Source organism: Carya illinoinensis, chromosome 12 (genome assembly GCF_018687715.1).
Source record: "Carya illinoinensis cultivar Pawnee chromosome 12, C.illinoinensisPawnee_v1, whole genome shotgun sequence".
Taxonomy (NCBI): Eukaryota; Viridiplantae; Streptophyta; class Magnoliopsida; order Fagales; family Juglandaceae; genus Carya; species Carya illinoinensis.
In genome coordinates, this window is record NC_056763.1 from 24,245,351 (window position 1) to 24,264,934 (window position 19,584).

General features: G+C 30.6%; 2 protein-coding genes across 2 annotated transcripts; one reads left to right on the forward strand and one right to left on the reverse strand.

The window, feature by feature from the left end:
- The first annotated feature begins 6,394 nt into the window (after positions 1–6,394).
- LOC122288834 lies at positions 6,395–11,017 on the forward strand. Its single transcript, XM_043095628.1, has 5 exons — positions 6,395–6,552; positions 7,290–7,399; positions 8,560–9,188; positions 10,590–10,698; positions 10,791–11,017. The coding sequence occupies exons 1-5, from the start codon at positions 6,478–6,480 to the stop codon at positions 10,828–10,830; spliced, it is 963 nt and encodes a 320-aa protein (XP_042951562.1). The 5' UTR covers positions 6,395–6,477; the 3' UTR covers positions 10,831–11,017.
- A 1,220-nt stretch (positions 11,018–12,237) lies between these two features.
- On the reverse strand, positions 12,238–15,815 carry LOC122290369 (uncharacterized protein At1g32220, chloroplastic). The gene is made up of 7 exons (XM_043098013.1): positions 15,565–15,815; positions 14,918–15,011; positions 14,753–14,841; positions 14,545–14,600; positions 13,626–13,772; positions 13,170–13,295; positions 12,238–12,790 (listed from the first exon to the last, which is right to left on the reverse strand). The coding sequence occupies exons 1-7, from the start codon at positions 15,660–15,662 to the stop codon at positions 12,510–12,512; spliced, it is 891 nt and encodes a 296-aa protein (XP_042953947.1). The 5' UTR covers positions 15,663–15,815; the 3' UTR covers positions 12,238–12,509.
- Between the last annotated feature and the right edge of the window lie 3,769 nt (positions 15,816–19,584).

Consider the following 19,584-nt stretch of genomic DNA (forward strand, 5'->3'; position numbering starts at 1 on the left):
TTCAAGTACGACCACGATGAACTGTAATTAGTAATTCTAAAAGTTAGAACTAAATCACTAAATATTTGAAATATGGAAAATACTAACTTAAAGAGTAAAATTTTCATTTTACTCTCTACATGTGGAAAAATGATCGTTTTACCCATAACTTAAGGATTTTGCATACTAACTCTAAAAGTTTTTAAAATTTACATTCCTCATGTAAATTTTGTCCTAAACTTAAATATCAACTCAGAAAAATTTAAAACAAAACACAACTATGAAGAATACACTATGGTTGAAACATCCATAGGCCATTTCCCTTTATTTTTGTTGCAATTCCTTCCAACTTCAAAACTCATGCTTAAACCAAAATTTTGCAACAAACATCTTCCAATCCTAAGTTCAAAACCATACTTAAAACATCCATTTAGAAAAAGCTAATAATCAACACCAAACTTTTTGTAAAAAGATCCAAGCACTTGAATCATAAGTTTTGACCTTAAATCAAAACATCTCCAAGAATTTCAAAGATCAAATCTTACTTCTAACATATTCATAATATCATCCTAACATCAACCATGCTTTAACTCATCAAACTAAAGTCACCAAAATCACAAAATAAAATTTGGAGTTTTTGGTTTTACACTTAGTCCAAAAACAGAAACTTTTTCCTCAACTAGTTTTGATAAATCTCTTGATCTATGACTTATAAATATATGATCTTCAAACCAAACCATTACATGGTTTAAAAAGATGTCCTAAAACATATACAAGCTTCTAATTCAAGATCACATGGTTAGAAATTAATCAAAACATAAATTTAGCCAAGAATATCCACACTTTGGCTTATCTGAATATCTCTTTGCATAAAATTTTATATCTTTAAAACTAATATCAAATATTTTCAAAATAATAATATAACATGTATATAAGATGTTTAGGATCCTCCAATAAAATTATCAAAGTCATTAGAATAGGTTTAGACCACCAAAGAGTTAAACTTTCTCAAAACAAAAACTGTTTTTCCTCTTCCAGTTTCTAAGTTTCTAAATCTAAGAAAATCTTTCATCAAAACCTTTAATCATGCAAAAATCCTCAACCAATAGTCATATATACATGTTAACAATACTCCATAAAAATTTCAGACCAATATCTATCCATTAGCTTGGTCAAAAACTCCAAACTATAACATATTCTCCAGTTTACCTCCCAGAATGACCTTTCTATAGTTTATACAATATTTGACTGACCAGATGATCTTCAAATGGGGCAAATAAGATATCCATGTAAACTATACTCAAAAAAGAACAATTTATATGAAGGAGACTTTATGATAAAACACTTACAACAGCTTCGAAATTGGCGTGCAAAATACCTCCTAAAAGCTGTCCGAGATAGAGTGTTTGATATTCTTTCAATGGAAAGTGTAAATGAAGATAATTTCGTGGGGAGAGGTGGCTGGAGATAATTATGGATGAGATATGGAAGAGATGAGGCTAGAGTTGAGAGTTGAGTGTAGTTTTCTCCTACCCAAAATATCTATAAAAGATTATCTCATAATATTTTATCCAATAGTATCTACAAAAAATCAACTTAAGATATTTTTATTTAATAATATCTATAAAAATCAATTTAAAATATTTTTACCCAATAATATTCATGAAAATTACCTCAAGATATTTCTTTTTATCCAATAATATCTACAGTTTTGAACAGACGTTTTGTCCGAAAATATGAAAAAATGTTATTGCACCATAAGATTTTAAATAACCCTCCGAGTCTAATGGCACAAACCATAATACATTTTGACACTTCTAACTATCTCCAATAATCAAAAACACATTTCTGATACCATAGTAAATAATAATACTAACTATGTAGTTAGACAAAAACCTATACGATTAATGGATTCATGAAAACTTATGAGGTTTTCACGAGATTCCTAAAGTTAATAGAAATTTCACAATTGAATTTCTAGCAGGCTGTTACACAGTGTGTTGCCTAGCTTCAACTGTTGGCGTGTTTATATTAGTATAAATTGCATATTTTAATTTTTTTTAATATTTTAAAAAAATAAAAAAAATACATCAATATATTAAAAATCACTCCATTAATTATTAAATAAACAAAATTTAAAAAATTATATATATAAATAGTCAAAACAAGGAGAACAAATTCACAAGACATATTATCATTTTCTAATAATTAAAATACCGATAGCAATAAACTCATTAGGTAAATGATTTTACTTGATACTATTTTGTGGACAAGTGTTACAATGAAACCTTATATCACATATATTTATTTAACCAATATATAATTTATTATTTATTTAAAAATGCTTATTTAAGATAATGAAAAAATGATAAATTAAAATTTTTTAATATTAAAATGCGAACCCATTCATGCGTCAAAAGCCCAAAGTGAATAGAGATAACAAAATAGACAAAAGAGAGGCGACCGAGAAGTCACGATAAAAGTTACGGGAAGCAGCTGAGAAAAAAAAGAAAAGATAAAAAAAAGAAAAAGAAAAAGGGGTGAGATGGACTTAAAGCAAAAGTCAAGATACTTGGCTTCTAAGAGAAGCAACAAGAGACCGTCTTCCATTCCATTCCATTCTATCCTCCATGTCTCCCATTCTCATCATAAAACATATAAATATTATATAATTATTTAAATTTTTTTAAATAATTACGTAACGCTTACATATTCATGATTATAAATATTGTTTCTCTATGTGAAAAGAATAACACATAATCACAAAAATTTATAAATAAGTAATGCTATGTATAAATTTAAATAAATAAGTTTTGTGTAGGTCTTTTATAATAAAGTAAATTTTACTGTAAAATAATAATTTTTTATTTATATTTTTTAATAAGAGATCCATTTTTTACAAAAGCATTTATCTATTAAAAAATTATATAAATTATTTGTCACTCATAGAATATCAAATAGAATATAATTCTCCCTCACGATTTTGACTTTAGCGTCAAGTCACGTAAATATTAGTATCGTTCTCGTTATCCATTTTATGTGCTTTATTTTTATTTAAAACCATGGATGAAAAGTGAAAACTCTGTAAGCACCGTACCACCACTCGAGCATCACTGCTCTATTATATTATTGATGGTTAGCTTATATTTGGTTATTGAATTAAATTTATTTTATTTTAAACTAATTATTAACAAGATCTATTATTTTTTTAATTTTTTATAATAAATTTAAATACATTTCAATTTATTTTATATATTTCAATTTGACAAGTTAAATCAATTTTAATAAAAAAAACATTAAACTTATTTCAAAGAAATTCATAAAATATTACTATTCATAACCTAATTAAACTCTATATCTAAACGTAACTCATTCTTGATGGAAAGATACATCAACATACTATATCTGCAATGTGGAAAGTGTGTTCTTTATATCGATTTGAAAATCAAACTTTTCTTTAAAAAATTTGAGTGATAATTGGTGAATAAGAATTAAATAAAGATTGAGATAAGTAATTGATGCCTCGTTTGGTTTAAAATGATATAAAAGTTAAAAGTTAAAAATTAAATAAAATATTATTATAATATTAATTTTAATTTTAAAATTTTTAAAAAATTAAATTATTTATTATATTTTATCTAAAAATTTTAAAAAATTATAATAATTAAATGAAATGAGATAATTTCATCTATATAACCAAACTAGGTGTTAGTTGCAAAGGACACCAAGTCACCTTTCTTCCCCATGTTTGCTATTCTTTCCAGGTGACTTGCAGATGATAGGGGTGAGATTCGGTTGATCCAAACTAGAAAAACCGACCGTATTAGATCGGATCAAATGAAAATTTAAAATATATATTTTATTATTTATATAAATAATTATATATAATTAATTATTAATATATCTCAATATTATATAAGTATTGTATTCTTTAATATATAACCAGAATATATAGTACTAGTATATATTAATATATTAACATATTATGAGAGTTATAGTATATTTATAAATTTATAATGGTATTAGTATAGTTAACTTAATATGTCATTATTAAATCACTATAATTACATAAAATATTATTTAATAATAATATTATCAATTTATCACTAATATATAATATATTAGTAATACTACTAGTACAATTATTAGTTATAGTATTGGTACTAAATCTATAACTATATATATTTCAATCAATCTATTATTATATTATTTAACGTATAACTATAATATATAGTATTAGTATATATTAATAATTATATAATTTTCATCTAATAAGTCTCTTAATTTTAATTTAACATTTTAAATAAAATTTTATTATTAATCAATTTAAAAAAATTGATTAGACAAATCGAATCAGACAGCTATCGGTCTCTAAGAAAATTCGGCCTGGTCAAGTTTAGAAAAAATGATGGATCGAAATATTTTCCCCAGATCGGGCCGGACTGTTCTCACCCGTAGGCGCGCTCTCTCATCCAAAACACATCCCTGAAACAGGGCCCAGGCCCAGCAAAAGAAAAAGCACGATATTGCATTTTAGTCCCGTGGTTTGTGCAAATTCTCTTCAGAACGTTTTTAAAGGACAAATTATATTTCTCTCTCTCTCGCATAGTTTCAAGTTAAGACTTGAGAAGTAAGTTTAGACTTTGGTGGAGTTTACAATTTATATATATATATTATTTTTCAAGAGTCATACTGAATATTATAATCTCGTCTCGATGTGACTTTTTTTTATTATTTTAGATAAATTTTTAATTTTTTAAAAAATGATGTAAGATTTGATCAATAATTTTATTTTATCATAATAAAATAAAAATAAAATGAGAATATAATTGGCTGAATTTTACTTTTGCTATTGAAAAATGATTTACATATAATACTTTTTCACAACATTTTATATAATTATGTTTTAAATAAACTTTATTTTTATAAAATAACTTATAAAAATACTATCATTTTTTAAAAATATATTGTAAAATGTTTCGTATGTATATTATTCTTTGCTATTTTATTCGGTAAAAAAGGTTCCTCACGCTACAGAGAAGTGGGCCCATATGTTGATTACAACTTAAGAATGCGATTGAGGAGCTCTGGGCCCCCAGGCTCTACATCATTTTCGGTCCAATGCGACAATCCAGTGCCGATCAATGGAATCTTTGAATGATCTAGGCAACGTTTATCGGTTCTAATAAAAATTTTAAATTTTAAAATTAAATATTAAAATATAATATTTTAATAATAATATTATTTTAATATTTGAAAAAGTAGAAAAAAAGTTAAATTATTTATTATATTTTGTATGGAGATTTGAAAAAATTATAATGATGAGATAAAAATTTTGTGTTTGAGATTAAAATTCTTTGTGATCAAACAGTACCATGGTTGTAACTTGTCTTTGTTGTTGGAGTGAGTTTTATTTTAAATTAATTATTGACAAAATTAAATTTTTTATAAAAATAAGTTAAACTTATCTAACAATTTCATATATTTAAATATATATTTTAATTTATTTATATTCAAATATTATTATTTATATAACAATTTAAAATATTTAAAATCACTATAATATTTAAATTTTTAAAATTGTTAGAAAAAAAAAAAAGCTAATGTGATTGTTTTTGTCTTCTTATGAAAGAGATGGGCCCATAAGAAATATTTTTGGAGTGGAAAAAAGTTTGGGAATATGTAAAAGTTGTGTGTGTGTGTTTTTTTGAATATATAAAAGTTGTTGTCTGGTTTGTTGGGACATAATTGGAAGTCATGAGAGAAAAGCTCAAAAGAGATTATAATATTTAGTACAACTCTTTAAAATATATATATATAAGAAATAAAATTTATAAGATAGGTTTGATAGTTAAAGATAAGATATAAAAATTTTATCTTATTTTATTTTATTATTATAATTTTTTTTTAATTTTTTATATAAAATATAATAAATAATTCAATTTTTTTATATTTCAATTCAACTTTTTTAAATATTAAAATAATAATAATATTAAAAATAATATTTTATTCAACTCTCAACTTTTATCTAAAATAAAAAATTATCATTTCACAATCCAAACTTATTTATAGCCATAAGTATGCAAGTACTACACAATTATTTTAAAAAAAGTAAATAAAAACGAGATCCATATGAAAAAATTAATTAATTTTTTAATAATGAACCATATTCTTTTTTAAAAGGACTATACGATACTTACATACTTCACAATTATATATAGCATTACTCAATATATAAACTCCACCAAATTATAAACCTACTGCCCAAGTCTCAACTTGAAACTTGAAGAGAGAGAGAGAGAGAAATATATAATTTGTCCTTTAAAAACATTCGGAAGGGAATATCCTCAAACCACGGGACTAAAATGCAATTTCGTGCTGTTTCTTTTGCTGGGCCTGGGCCCTGTTGCAGGATGTAAAGGAAATGTAAAGGAAGGGGGAAGGGTTTTGGCTGGTGAGAGCGCGCGCCTATCACCCGGAGAAGAACAATTAACAAACATGGGGAAGGAAGGTGACTTGTGGGACGATTCTGCACTCACGCGCGCCTTCGACGACGCCATATCCAATTACAAGGTACTCTCTCACTCTCTCTCTCTACACATGAGCGTGCACTCACACAAACAAAATATATTTGCTTTGCTCAAGCATGGTACCTTTTTCATAATTCAGAGCTAAATTCGTTGCTTTCGAAATATTTGATGCTTCTTGCAATCATAAGATATATATAACCCAAAAGAAGAAAGGTATGAGGGTTTTACAGGCAAATTGATACCTTGGTGACATGGAGAGGTTGGTGTGATGAAAAACTAATTTTTACAACTTTTTATTCTGGTAGCATGCATGGATTTCTCTCGGAAGTTATCGGCGTTGAAACAACAACGCTGTTACATTAGATTTTCTGGTGAAATTTGGACGGGGCAGATTACATGCGGTTCTAATATGTTTTTATACTTATTGTTTTGGAAAAAAAAAATGACAGACTTAAGGTTACTTAGTCAATACACACACTGCAACCTTACTGACACCCCCTATGCTCTATAATGACAATGGGGCGAAAAGAATGATGCATGATGGATCAAACACCCAGAAGAACGAAAAAGTAGATACCGTGTGATGACTGACAAACATACCAAAGAAAGATGTGTGGAAATTGATGTTTGCTTGGAGAACTTACCATTTTTTTGGTTTTTATGTAAAATCTTAACTGATATTTGACCATACTTGTGCTTTAAAAAATCTCATTCTATTGAATTGCCACATAAATTTGATTGCAGTAATGTTATAATCTTTCCAAATACTTCCTTTTCCAGAAAATGCATAGCAAGAAAGGCCGTGATCCTTCAATTGAAAGAGAAATGGATGTTAGCAGCACTGGGGAAAATGCCTCTGCTAATGTCAATGAAAGTCTTGAGGCTGGAAGGTTCGTATATAAATGTGGTAGACTCATCTAATTTATTCTCCCTGCTGTCTACAAAATCATTGGAAATGTTTATAAATATCGGCAGCATGATGCCACAACTCAAATTCACATGTCCTCTGCACTACGCACTTAATGTGTACCACACTCAAAGACCCATCATATCCACACCCCAAAACGGATGGATACCCACTCCCCCTTTCCCAAAAGAAAATCTCCAAACTGCCACCCCATTGCCAGTTGAATCTATGGCTCATTCCTTATACAAGACTACAAGTCCTTGCTGCATGGACAAACTGCCCCCTGTTTGGGATCTCTTGTTCCTATTAATTCAACCAAATGGGACAAAGGGTTTGATCCTAAACGGTCAATTTCTTGGTTCTTTAGGTCGGATTAAAAAATCTTGTTCCTCAAAGATTTGTTGCCAAGGATTTTTATTTTATTTATAAAAAAGGGATTTGGTGCCAAATGTCTGATCCATTGACGATTCTTACAAGGACACATGAGTGAGGGTATTACTTCATCTACAATTATGTCACTGAAATCACCAACTGAACAAGAGGTACTGAAGTCCATTTCAATGCTGGGTGGCTTATTGAGATGGCACTGGCCGATTTGAGCTTATTGCATAAGAATGCCTTGCAGCAGGTGCATGGATCATGCCAAGCCCTGGCTTGCCAACCAGGACCAACCCATGAGAATTTGTTTTAGCCAATTTGGTACATGATGCCGTATGGATTTAGATTAGAAAATTGTTAGCAGTGGGAGGGATTTTACACAAAGCAAATAAAAGCAACACAAAAGGTTTAACATAGAGCTTATCATCTTTTGAAAAAGGTGAATGTACACTACAGTTCTTTGTCTCTATGTTTTTGTATATATATCATGCATAACAGCCCATTATATTCTATTGTTTTATTTTCTTTGGTAAGTCGTTTTTTTTATTCTATTTTAATGCAAGAAGAAGAGTTAAGTCGCACTGCAAGGCACAGAATTAACCAACAATAGTTGGCATGCATTGTGCACATAAGCCCAAAACCAGATCATTACTAAACAATCTATTAGTTTTGTCGAGATCATTGTTCTTCTTCATTAACCTGTCGTATTTTTCGTATTTTTTTTAAATGTATTTTCATTACCATCTTTGTTTATTAAAAAATTAGGGATGCAGATGAGAAAAACAATGCTTCAGCAAATACTGCAACAGACTTGGGAGAGACTAATCTTTTACTAGTTAAAGAAAATAGCAATGTAGATTCTCATGCACCTGAGCCCTGTATAGATTCATTGAATAGTCTACAAAAGCAAGATGTCGAAAGTGCTGGTAAAGGCTATTCATCTTTTCATAATGTAGAAGATTATAATGAGGTACTCAACCAATATTATGAGCTTGAGGAGAAGAGGCAAAAGATTTTGGAGCAGCTTTATCAATTTGGTGGTTGGAATAACCAATATTCTGTAGAAGGTTCTGTTCCTGCTGTACAGTGGGGTGGTTCTTCTACGCATCAAGAATGTCCAGTTCCTGCAAGTCAAATGTCTCATTCAAATGCATTTTGTTCATGCTGCCCATATGTTTCTCAATGTTGCAACGTTCCATGTACTTCATGTCCTGGCTGTTCTTTGGGTGGGACTTATGTTGGCAAGACTTGTTCTGATAATTCTGTGGTGACGGTTGCGGGAAGTTCTGGCCTTCTCAAAGATGGTGACATTGTCAAAACAGCAATGGGAGCTGCAGAAAAGGCAATATCTTCCATGATGACAAAAGTTTCTGGTGATTCTAATATAAATGAAGGTAAGCATGGTTTTCTTGGAGCAAAATATTTGCATGAAAATCTTAATGATATAATGGTTTATCAATGGTGCTACAATGAAAATAGCGGAAATGCAGGGTTAAAATGCTGTCATTTGAAATGTGACTACTAATTTATTTTGGCCAGAAGCTAAACCTGTTGAGATGGCTTCAGTTTATAATTATATGAATTTGGTCATCTTGTTACCTCATCTGAACACATTGGGTTTTTAATTTCTCGTTGTTGTTTCTTCGGGGTAACGTTACTCATTTTTTCTGTATTTTCTGATTTCATTTGTATCAGTTGTTGGAATTAAATCTACTTTACCTTGTTTCTTCAAATTGTTCATATCTGTAATTGAAAGGGTTTTTGATGCTCATATTAGATAGAAAGATAGAATTGCGTACTGCTGGCAAGGGATGGCAATATGTTATACGACCCGTTAACCTAACACGAACACGATACGATAAAAGTGGGTTAGGGTTTAATCTTAACGGGTTCGGGTCAAAACGAGTTGACCCGTTAAGACATGATTGCCTAACGGGTCACTAACAGGTCAATCCATTATGACCCGTTAAGAAAATTAGATTTCCCTTTATATACTTAAGACCTAAAACTAAAAAAACCTTTAAAACTTATGGCCCACTTCCTTCTTCAAGTTCTAAATTTGTTTAGATCTGTGTTATTATCATATTTGGGATTGTAACATTAATATGTTTAAATTGTGTGTTTTGTGTATTATATTTGGGATGTAATTTTAATATTATTACAATATGTGTGGATCATATTTGTGTGTTTATTATATTTGGTAGTGTTGGGATTTTTATTATTTGGATTGTAATTTTAGACTTGTAGTTGTTTTTTTTTAAATAAATATTATTTATATTTTAATATTTATATAAGATCAATCAGGTCGAATGGGTCGTATCATGTCAATTTATTTTGTATACACTAACGGATCGTGTTAGAGTTTGAGATTTTGACATGAAATCCTTAACGGGTCATGTTCGTGTTGACCCATTAAGTATTATGTACACGTCTTGACCCGACATGAATACGAGTCGTTAATACGATTTGCCATCCTAGTGCTATCCTTTAAACAAATCAATAGAGGCTTGAATTCAAAATGGGTAGTTTGGCTTTATCGGCATGGCATGACTTCACTTTTTGTGATATAAAGCATATGCTTCAAATGTTCCCAATATCTTAGTTCACTATTTCATGCTTCTCTCTTCCATTTGTGGGTCCATGATAAGAAGTGAATCCTGATTCCTACCCTTCCTTCCATATGTCATTGCTTACTTCTACATTTTTTTATTTATTGTTTGGCTGCCAAATGCTTTCTGATGACCCATTTGTGATATGATGTCTTATCTTATCGGTAACTCTCTCATGGAATGCAGAGCAAGAGAGAGCAAAAACTGAAGGGGAAACATCTCAAAGTCCCATCTCCAAAACAGATCTTACTGATGTTTTAAACGCATGGTATTCTGCAGGCTTCTACACTGGCAAGTAAGTATATGGTTAAGCTTTCCTTCTTTAGTTTGATGAAAACCTAGGTTCAATTACAACTAATTTAATACCTCAACCCGGCATTCTGATAGGTATCTTACTGAGCAGTCTATTGCAAAGAAACATGGCTAGTCATAGCCAGGCTTTCTCCAACAACGTCAAGCAGAGGCAAGCAGACCTCAGAGGCATTAAAAATTTTTGTCTTTTGTTTATTCAATGGATATTATTTATGTTTATTCGAGGATCTGTTTGACTAAAAGCTCCATATCAAGCTTTTTCAGGGACTGAAATGCATCATCTGATCGCTTGAGCTTATGCAGCACGGTATCTTTGTGCAGGCGTAGACCCCTTATTGTTTCACTTAAAACACTTTTCAAGTTTCTAAAAAGACCACGTTACACGGGAAGAAATAAAAGAAATGCTAAGAAAATGCTGTGTTTTACGGGATATGCCAACTCAAGCTTTTAAAAACAAGATCATTTATTTATTTATTTTTTTTAAATTTCTGTCAGACAACACAAGTTGTTTTCAATTGATTTTTAAACAACTCTTGTACCCAGCAAAAGAAAAACACGAATGCTAGACAATGTAGACATGTTCTGCACAGAGCGAAAAAGAACAACAGTTAACATCATTTTTGTAAAAGCTTTCGTACTTATCATTCCCATAATATGTCCCATTTTGTAAAAGAACAACAGTTAACATCATTTTTGTAAAAGCTTTCTTACTTATCATTTTTTAGAACATTCTCATCCGATGTCCCAAAGTAACATATTTTCTATAATATGAGAAAATATTTAAAAATTTCATCCCAAACCACTCTCCATCCCATTCTCTATTTTGGAGTGAATGGAAGGAGTTGTTACAATGAATCCTTAAATATGGAGATTTATTATTTGTCCCCAAACTATTATTTTAAATTTATAAAATTATTTGTAGTTAAGTTTATAAAAGGAGGTGAGAGAAAAATGTAATAAAAAATATTATTTTTTTTAAATATTATTTTAATAGAATAGAGAAAGGATAGGAAATGAGATGTAAGAAGTTTTAGAAAGATAAATAAAATTTAGAAAAAAAATTTTAGAGAATGTATTTTTTAACTAAATTATAAGAAATTTTATGAAAAATGAGATGTGAATATTTTTACACACCATATTTATTTTTTTAATTTTATTCTTCCTAACCGAATTGAATTCTATTACTAATAATTCATATATTACATATTTGCTAAAGGAAAAAAAAATTATAAAATTATAAAATCATGTGTTGTGTGTAGTGTGAGAATGATAAATAATTATTATTATTATTATTTTGGGTAAAGGAAAAATAAAAATGAAAATTTATGCAGTTCAACAATGTGCCTATATCTACAACGTTGTAAAGAATTTTATTCATATAATAATTAAAGATACAGTTTGGCAGTTGTACTGGAAATAATATAACATATATATTATATGTTATATAATATATATATTATTCATATATATATATATACATATATTATATAACATGTATATAAGAAACGCTCCCAGACGAAGATTTGTGCTGAAATAAGAAACGTTTGTGACACCATGAAAGTTACTAGACCTACAAGATCTAAAATGAGTTATTGATACAACTAAAATATAAAGTTGTTGCCCCAAAGACAGTTTGTATGTAAAATTTAAAAAACTTTACAACGATATATTTCATCCCCATGCAAGGGGGGGTAGGTAGCACCGTAGCCAGAACCAGGTGCAATGTGAATATGCTATACCCAAAAAACCAGCATGCTTTGTTAACCATATTTCATTCCATATGGAAAAGCTAAATCACACCTTCACTTTTTCTGCAGCTTCTTTGATTTGTTCAATTGTAAAAATGCCGAAGAAGTCGTCGTCTGAGATTGCATTGATGGCTGCAAGAGCAACATCATCAACACTAACAGGTGGAGCCAAGAGTAGATCTGATGCTGGAAGAGAACTCAGAGGTTTGGTGAAGTTTTCAGTAGCACGCAGAATTCTCTCCAGCGGTTCCCCTACCAAATCCAGAGGAATCTCAAAACCATCCACCCTCCTTTTCCCATAAATGAAGCCCGGTCTCAATACAACACCTGAAGTTGAAAATTCCACTATAAAATTAAAAAAGAAAACAGGTTTCTCTACGTATGAGAAGTATTATTTTATCTTGTTAAGAGTTTTTTTTTTTTTTGAAACAGCCCCGTGTAGTTCAATCAAGATTATGGAGAAAACTTTACGGACTATTTGCCATTAGTTGACTACCATCAAACTAGATAGATCAATAAGCAAGTCTGTTGATCAGCAACATCTACCGAACTCAACCTTCTCCCTGACATGTTTATTAATTAATTCGAGAGATGCTCATCATCCTAATTGGATGGTTCAAAGATTATTGAATGCATCAATCGATTGAATATATTTTCCTTGCTAGTTTCTACTTTGGGACAGAGAGAAAAACATGTTATAAATTACCAGAGTTGGGGTATTTGGAAAGAACCTCTGACTCTGCTTTCCTCTTTCCCGTGAAGTATCCAGATGAAAGTAAAAATGAGGGTAAATTGTAATCATGCACTGAGATCAATACAAACTTGGGAACCCCTGCCAGGGAAAGTGGAGAAAGCGTGAGTTGATATCCCTCTAAGCATGATACCATTAAATATCAAGATGCCCTTAGTACAACATTGAGAAATATCAGAAACATTAAAATGACAGAAGAAGATTTTTTTTTTTTTTTTTGAATTTTAATTTCCATTAAACAACAGCGGTATCATATTTCCACAACTTCTGTAATCTATTATGCTCCAGGTGATTGCCTAGAAATCAAGATATCAGAAAATAAGTACATGTTACATCATTATTCCAACTCCAAACTATAAATTGTTTGTGCGTTTTGTCTTGTGATAATTTACACAATGGACATTTCCTTACCATAATCCTTTGCAGCATTCACAGCCACAACATTAGCCTCTCCATTAATCCTTTTCATCTGTTCCTCGCTACCAATACCTCCTAGGGTTGAAATCACTGCAGTTGCTCCAACCAGCACTTCATCCCAATTCACATAGAAAACATCTCCTGCACAGCATGGATTTCATTTCAAAAAACAAACAAAATCTGCAATCATGGAAAATTAAGCCTATAATTTCAAAGGAAAAGCTTGAGTAAAGCCAAGCGGGAGAACCACAAGTGATTGTAGTCCCATAATGAGTAGCAACGCAAGGGTTGTGTTTCAAAGACACGAGGATTGCTGATTGATTTATCTTCTCTTATTTATTGAAAGAACAATTAAGTTACCAGTGTGAGACAAATTCTGGAATTACATAATGGTACATTTTTATCTGAGGCAAACACCGGGTTTGTTCTCTTAAGCTCTGTATGAGACTGACATTATTTCATTCCGCTAGTTCTGAAACCCTTATGCAGGTATTGAAGTAAATTCTTGTTTATAAGTAACGTAAAACAAGCACAAGGGGCACTACCCAAGTACACCAGGACTAAATTTTTCTTTTTTTAATGAGTAAACTTAAGATAAACTGGGATTATACATAGGAAAATACCCAGTTGTTTCATTCCGCTAGTTCTGAAACACTTATGCAGGTATTGAACTAAATTCTTGTCAATAAGTAACATAAAACAAGCGCAAGGAGCACTACCCAAGTAAACTGGGACTATTTTTTTTTTTTTTTTTTTTTTATGAGTGAACTTAAGTTACACCGGGACTATACATAGGAAAATGCCTAACTAAGTATTGAACTAAACTATGAAACAAACACTTGAATGATGTCTCACAAATTGGATTAAGTTACATCATGACAACCATTCTGGAGCTATAGAAATTGTTCTGTACCTGCTACCCAATTTACCTGTTCAACCCATGAACTTGGATAAGTAGGACGGCCTGACCTGTGAGATTGAAAAAATTTGCAAAAAACAAAAAATGGAAGTAAATAAAGTAAAGAGAAGGTCGACCAATGCCAATAAATTTCTTTATCATGGCTTACAATTCTTCATGATGAGAACAAAAAAAATTTGATTAAAATGTGTTTCCCATTTACCTGCTTAGGCTTATGACCTCTATGCCCTTTGCCACCGCAGCCTTGCATATAGCAGAACCGACAAAACCGTTTCCTCCTAATACTACAACCTACTAAGGAAAGCATCTTGATGAGAAGTCTCCTAATAAGAAGCTAAAACACACATTTTGGACAAGATCAGCATACCCTTTCCGTCTTAACATCAGCTACAACGTCTATTGTAGCAGGATTAGAGTCATCCCTTTCAGTTACTTCTGCGTAGCTGCATCTGACACCAAACCTAAGCAATATACCATTCAGCAGAGGAAAAATATTTAAAGATAGTTAATGACAACATCTTCAGCTTCAAATCACAATACAAACTACGGTTGCGTTTAGCTAACGAGATATCAGATATTCTGTGAATAATAAAAAATAATTAATGAAAAAATAATTATAAAATATTGAATAATAGTAAATAATAATAATAAATAATTAAAAATATAGAAAAAATAATGATAAAACAATAAATAGTAACGAAGTATAATCACTTCCCTACCCAAACTAACCCTACATGAGAGGGAAAAAAACATGGAACAAAAAGGAACAATTCAAAGATGGTTTGGATATAATAAGCTGAATTTTAGGACTAATTGTACGGAAATGTCATTCATTCATGGAAATTAGATCTCTAACCAGATGATTAGTAGTTCACCCAAGAAAATAAAAGAAAAACAACATTTTTCATCAATATCACAAGCTCGAAAGAAATTCCAAATTAGTAGAAAAAAATTAACATGTCAACCACGAATTATAAGGTTTTGAAGAGTGCGTGTGTGTGAGAGAGAGCAGACCGGTTCTGAAAATGCGAGGTGGGGCGGGTACGGAAAGCAGCTGTGGTACGAGAGGAAGGGAGGGAAGGAACGGCATTGAAGAAGAGAAAAGATGCCATCTTGGAGACTAAAATCTGCGCAGTTATCCGTAGGGGTAGTGGTGGCCTACGATTGGATTCGCAAACACTCTTGACTCTTCAGTCTTCACACAGAAATCTCGCTTTCGAGTTTCGAGTACCTCCCGGCCCGAAATATGACCGAATTTCCTAAATATTTCGTGTCTTTTTTCTCTTTTTAAAACCAATTAGCAAATTATTTTGGGTGGTGCTGGAGCAATAGTCGGTACCGAGTTCGGTACTTCGTTTTTTTTTTTTTAATCTTATTTTTACAAAGCATTTTTTATGTATTTAAAAAATAAAATAAATAAATACAATACTAAAATATAAATAAATACAAATCTTAAAATAATAAAAATGAAATCGATAGTTAAAGACACAATCATTGATCTAAAAGTCTTAAAACTATTGAATATTAATTTAGTTAAGGTTATAACCCTCGTGATCATAATATATTACCATGCTTTTGAATTCAACATTTACATGAACCCACTTTATCGATATTGATCCGTTAGTAGCTATTCTCCTTTTGACTATTTCATTTATTTATAAGTATTCAATGACTTAATACCATATCTATATATAGTACCAAGACATTTGTATTCAGCCTATATGTCGCTTTCTTCATGGCTTGAACTCGTAAGGTAGTTTCTATTTTGATATCAATCGTTAAAAACTCAATCATTAATTCAAAAGTTTCAAAATTATTGGATATTAATTTGGTTTAGTTTTTAACTCTTATAATCCTAACATCTTGTGGAAATATCATTTTTCAATATTTTAGGGTGATGAAAAGCAGGGAAAGGGAATTTATTTATTTTATAAAAAACTATCTTTTGTATTTGGATGGAAGTGATAAAAATAAATTAAAATTTTTTAAAAATAAATTGTATATGCTTTTTGTGTTGGATTCCATTGCTATTTTTATTTACTGTTTTTAACAAACGAAAGGTGCAAAATTATCAAATGAATTATACCTATACTGTTTTTTCAAAAAAAAAAGAAGAAAGAAGAAAGAAAGAAAGAATTATACCTTATATTTTTTCTTTTTCTTTTTTCTTTTTTTAGAGTATTAAAAATGTATAACCCATGAGAATATATATACACATACATATAATTTATTCAAGAATATATAATTTAAGGGTGCTACCCAACCCTGCGGGGTCAACCTCTTCCCATACCTAGCCTCACATGGGCGAGGGTGGTGTTTGCACTCTAGCAATCTGCCTCTGCATCCTGGGGACAGACCCCTCATCCGTCTGCCCGTTGTCCACAGCCACCCAAGGCTGTCCTAGTAAAAAAACCATACAAAAAAAAAATTCAAACACACAGTGGAAACCATCTCAATAATGATCAAAGTTACAAAACCATCTAAAATCCACAGTAATACAATTGAAAACAAAAACTAGCAAAAAAAAAAAAAAATTAAAACACAATACATTTCCAGAGACACGGATCAAATGAAAGGAACAAAAAAGAAAAGAAAAAAACAAAACCTAAATGTCGTCGGATTCTCACCACGCTGCCATAGAGTAAAGAGAAAGAGGGGGAAAGAGAATATGCAGCAACTTCTCTACCACTATGCCCCTTACCTTATAAGGCACTTAAATTATTAAGGTCTTGTTTGGTTAGCCAATGTAGATGAAAACTTTTCATCTAGAATTGCACCATATAGTAGTATTGGTTATCCAAACACAATATTTTGTCTCTTAAGTTTTGAAAACATCCACTTAAATGAACTGTAAATAAACAGTAAAAATTAACATGAACATTGCGTGAACAGTGTACAATTTGGATACTCTATAAAATAGTGGGATCCACATCTTTTTCAAATCTCATAAATTAAAAACCATATCATCTCATCTCACTATCCAAACACACATTTTATTTATAAACTATTTGATCTCATCTTAACTCAAAAACTTTCACTACTATTCAAAATATTTTATCTCATATTATCTTAAGTCTGTATCCAAACGACGCCTAAAATTGAGACATTATACCATCAATCAATAAAAGAATTTAAAACGTTTAACCTTTATTAAAGATTGAGTCATATAACCTATTTTCCATCATCTTAATAATTGTAGTTAGACAAAATGCTAGTTGAGGGGAAAAAAAGGTTGTTAGAGTGTGTAATGTCTCAACTTTACTATATTAGTTTAGAAGTGCAAAGAGCATTTTCTCTCTCCTTTCTTTTGTTTTGGTGAGAATAAATATGGTACAAAGGAAAAACTTAGGAGAGAGGTGATCCTTTCTGTAGTTTTTTTGGAGGGGGTTTTGTTTATAAATTTTTAATTTTATTTGTATTCCTTTTTTGTTTTCTTAGAGAAACAAGTGATAATATATTATTAATGTGACGTGCAAATTGAACATATGGAAATTAAAATAAAAGCTAACACTTATTAGATCGTTTTGAAATAGAGAAAACCTTCACGGCGGCGTGACCTTTCTCTCCTAAAAAATGACATCCAATGAAAATGTGCCATCTAGACACTTCATTTTCGAACTTTGTAGCCACGTTGCAAAGAAACTCTCCATTTTCCATCTCCCTCCCTCCCTCCCTCCCTCTCTCAGGAACCACTCTCTCCCTCGAGCCCTAGCCACCAAGAGCCTAAGCAGTAAGCAACCAAAATTTTAGTGAAAATTGGACAACTTGCCTCACGTAACAAATTTTAATTTGTAGAGCCACTTCTTTAGGACCTTCAAAACTTTTTTACAGTAAAGGGTACAAGAAAATGCAAAAGCAAAGAACCCTTATTTTCTCTAACTGATGACTTGTATAATTTAGTATATTTTATTATTTCTTAACTTTAAAACTTAGTCTAATTTTATTTATTTTCATTGATTTTAGGTTTCATTGTTGTTATTTAAATTTTATTTCAGATTTGAAGGAAATAAAGATCTAAATTTTATCAGTGCAATTTGAGGATAAAGATCAAGTTTGATTTTTTTTTTCAAGATGCTAAAGATAGAAGGGATAAGTTGATGAAGAAAGAAAGTTGAAGAATTTTAACTATACATGGACTTCAAGCCTGAAGAAGATAGAGGATTGGAGAGAGAGAGAGAGAGAGAGAGAGAGAGAGAGAGAGAGAGAGAGAGAGAGAGAGAGAGAGAGAGAGAGAGAGAGAGAGAGAGAGAGAGAGAGAGATTGGATGAAAAGAGCAAAAGGAAAGGAGATGATTTGAAATCATGTACATGGAGCCTTTTTTATTTATGGAAGTTTGACTTGGTAAAAAAAAAAAAAAAACTTAGAAGCTGATGATAATATGCGAGACATACACTAGGCTCTTAGTTTTACATGTAAAACAGCTTTGATATGCTCTTGGATGTGGAAGGCAGCATGCGAGTTTGACTTGGTCTTTACGGAAGGAACGGATCAGCTTTAGCCTTTCATTTTTTATTTTACGGAAGAGGTAGCAGATTTCAAGCTAGCTGTTTTGAGCGAGTTCCACGCATTGCACGTGCGCTGGGATTATAGATGGGAGAAAAGGACAGTGAATATTTTCCTGGTGTTTTTGAAGACGAGCTGCGACTGTGAGGACGCTAGGACTGAAAGCTGCATTTGCGAGGAATATTTTTCAGTGTTCATTTTCCTTCTATTATTTTCAAAAAAATTATGGTAAATTCGTTTATGTTAAATTTAATTTTTAACATGAACTAAATTTTATTTATTATAGGAAAACGATGTAATCTAGTTCCAAACTATGTTTGATTTTCTAAGCTAATTGAAAGTAATTCTTTATTTGTTTATCTGATTTATTTTGAGTTTATTGCTTCTAATTAACTGACCATTAGTTAGATGATTTTAATCTTGTGATTTACAATTGAAAGAGGGAATTATAGGATAGATATTGAATATTTCGGCATAGGTAAATATTGAGATTGAAAGACTTGTATGAACCTATATAGTATTTAAATCATT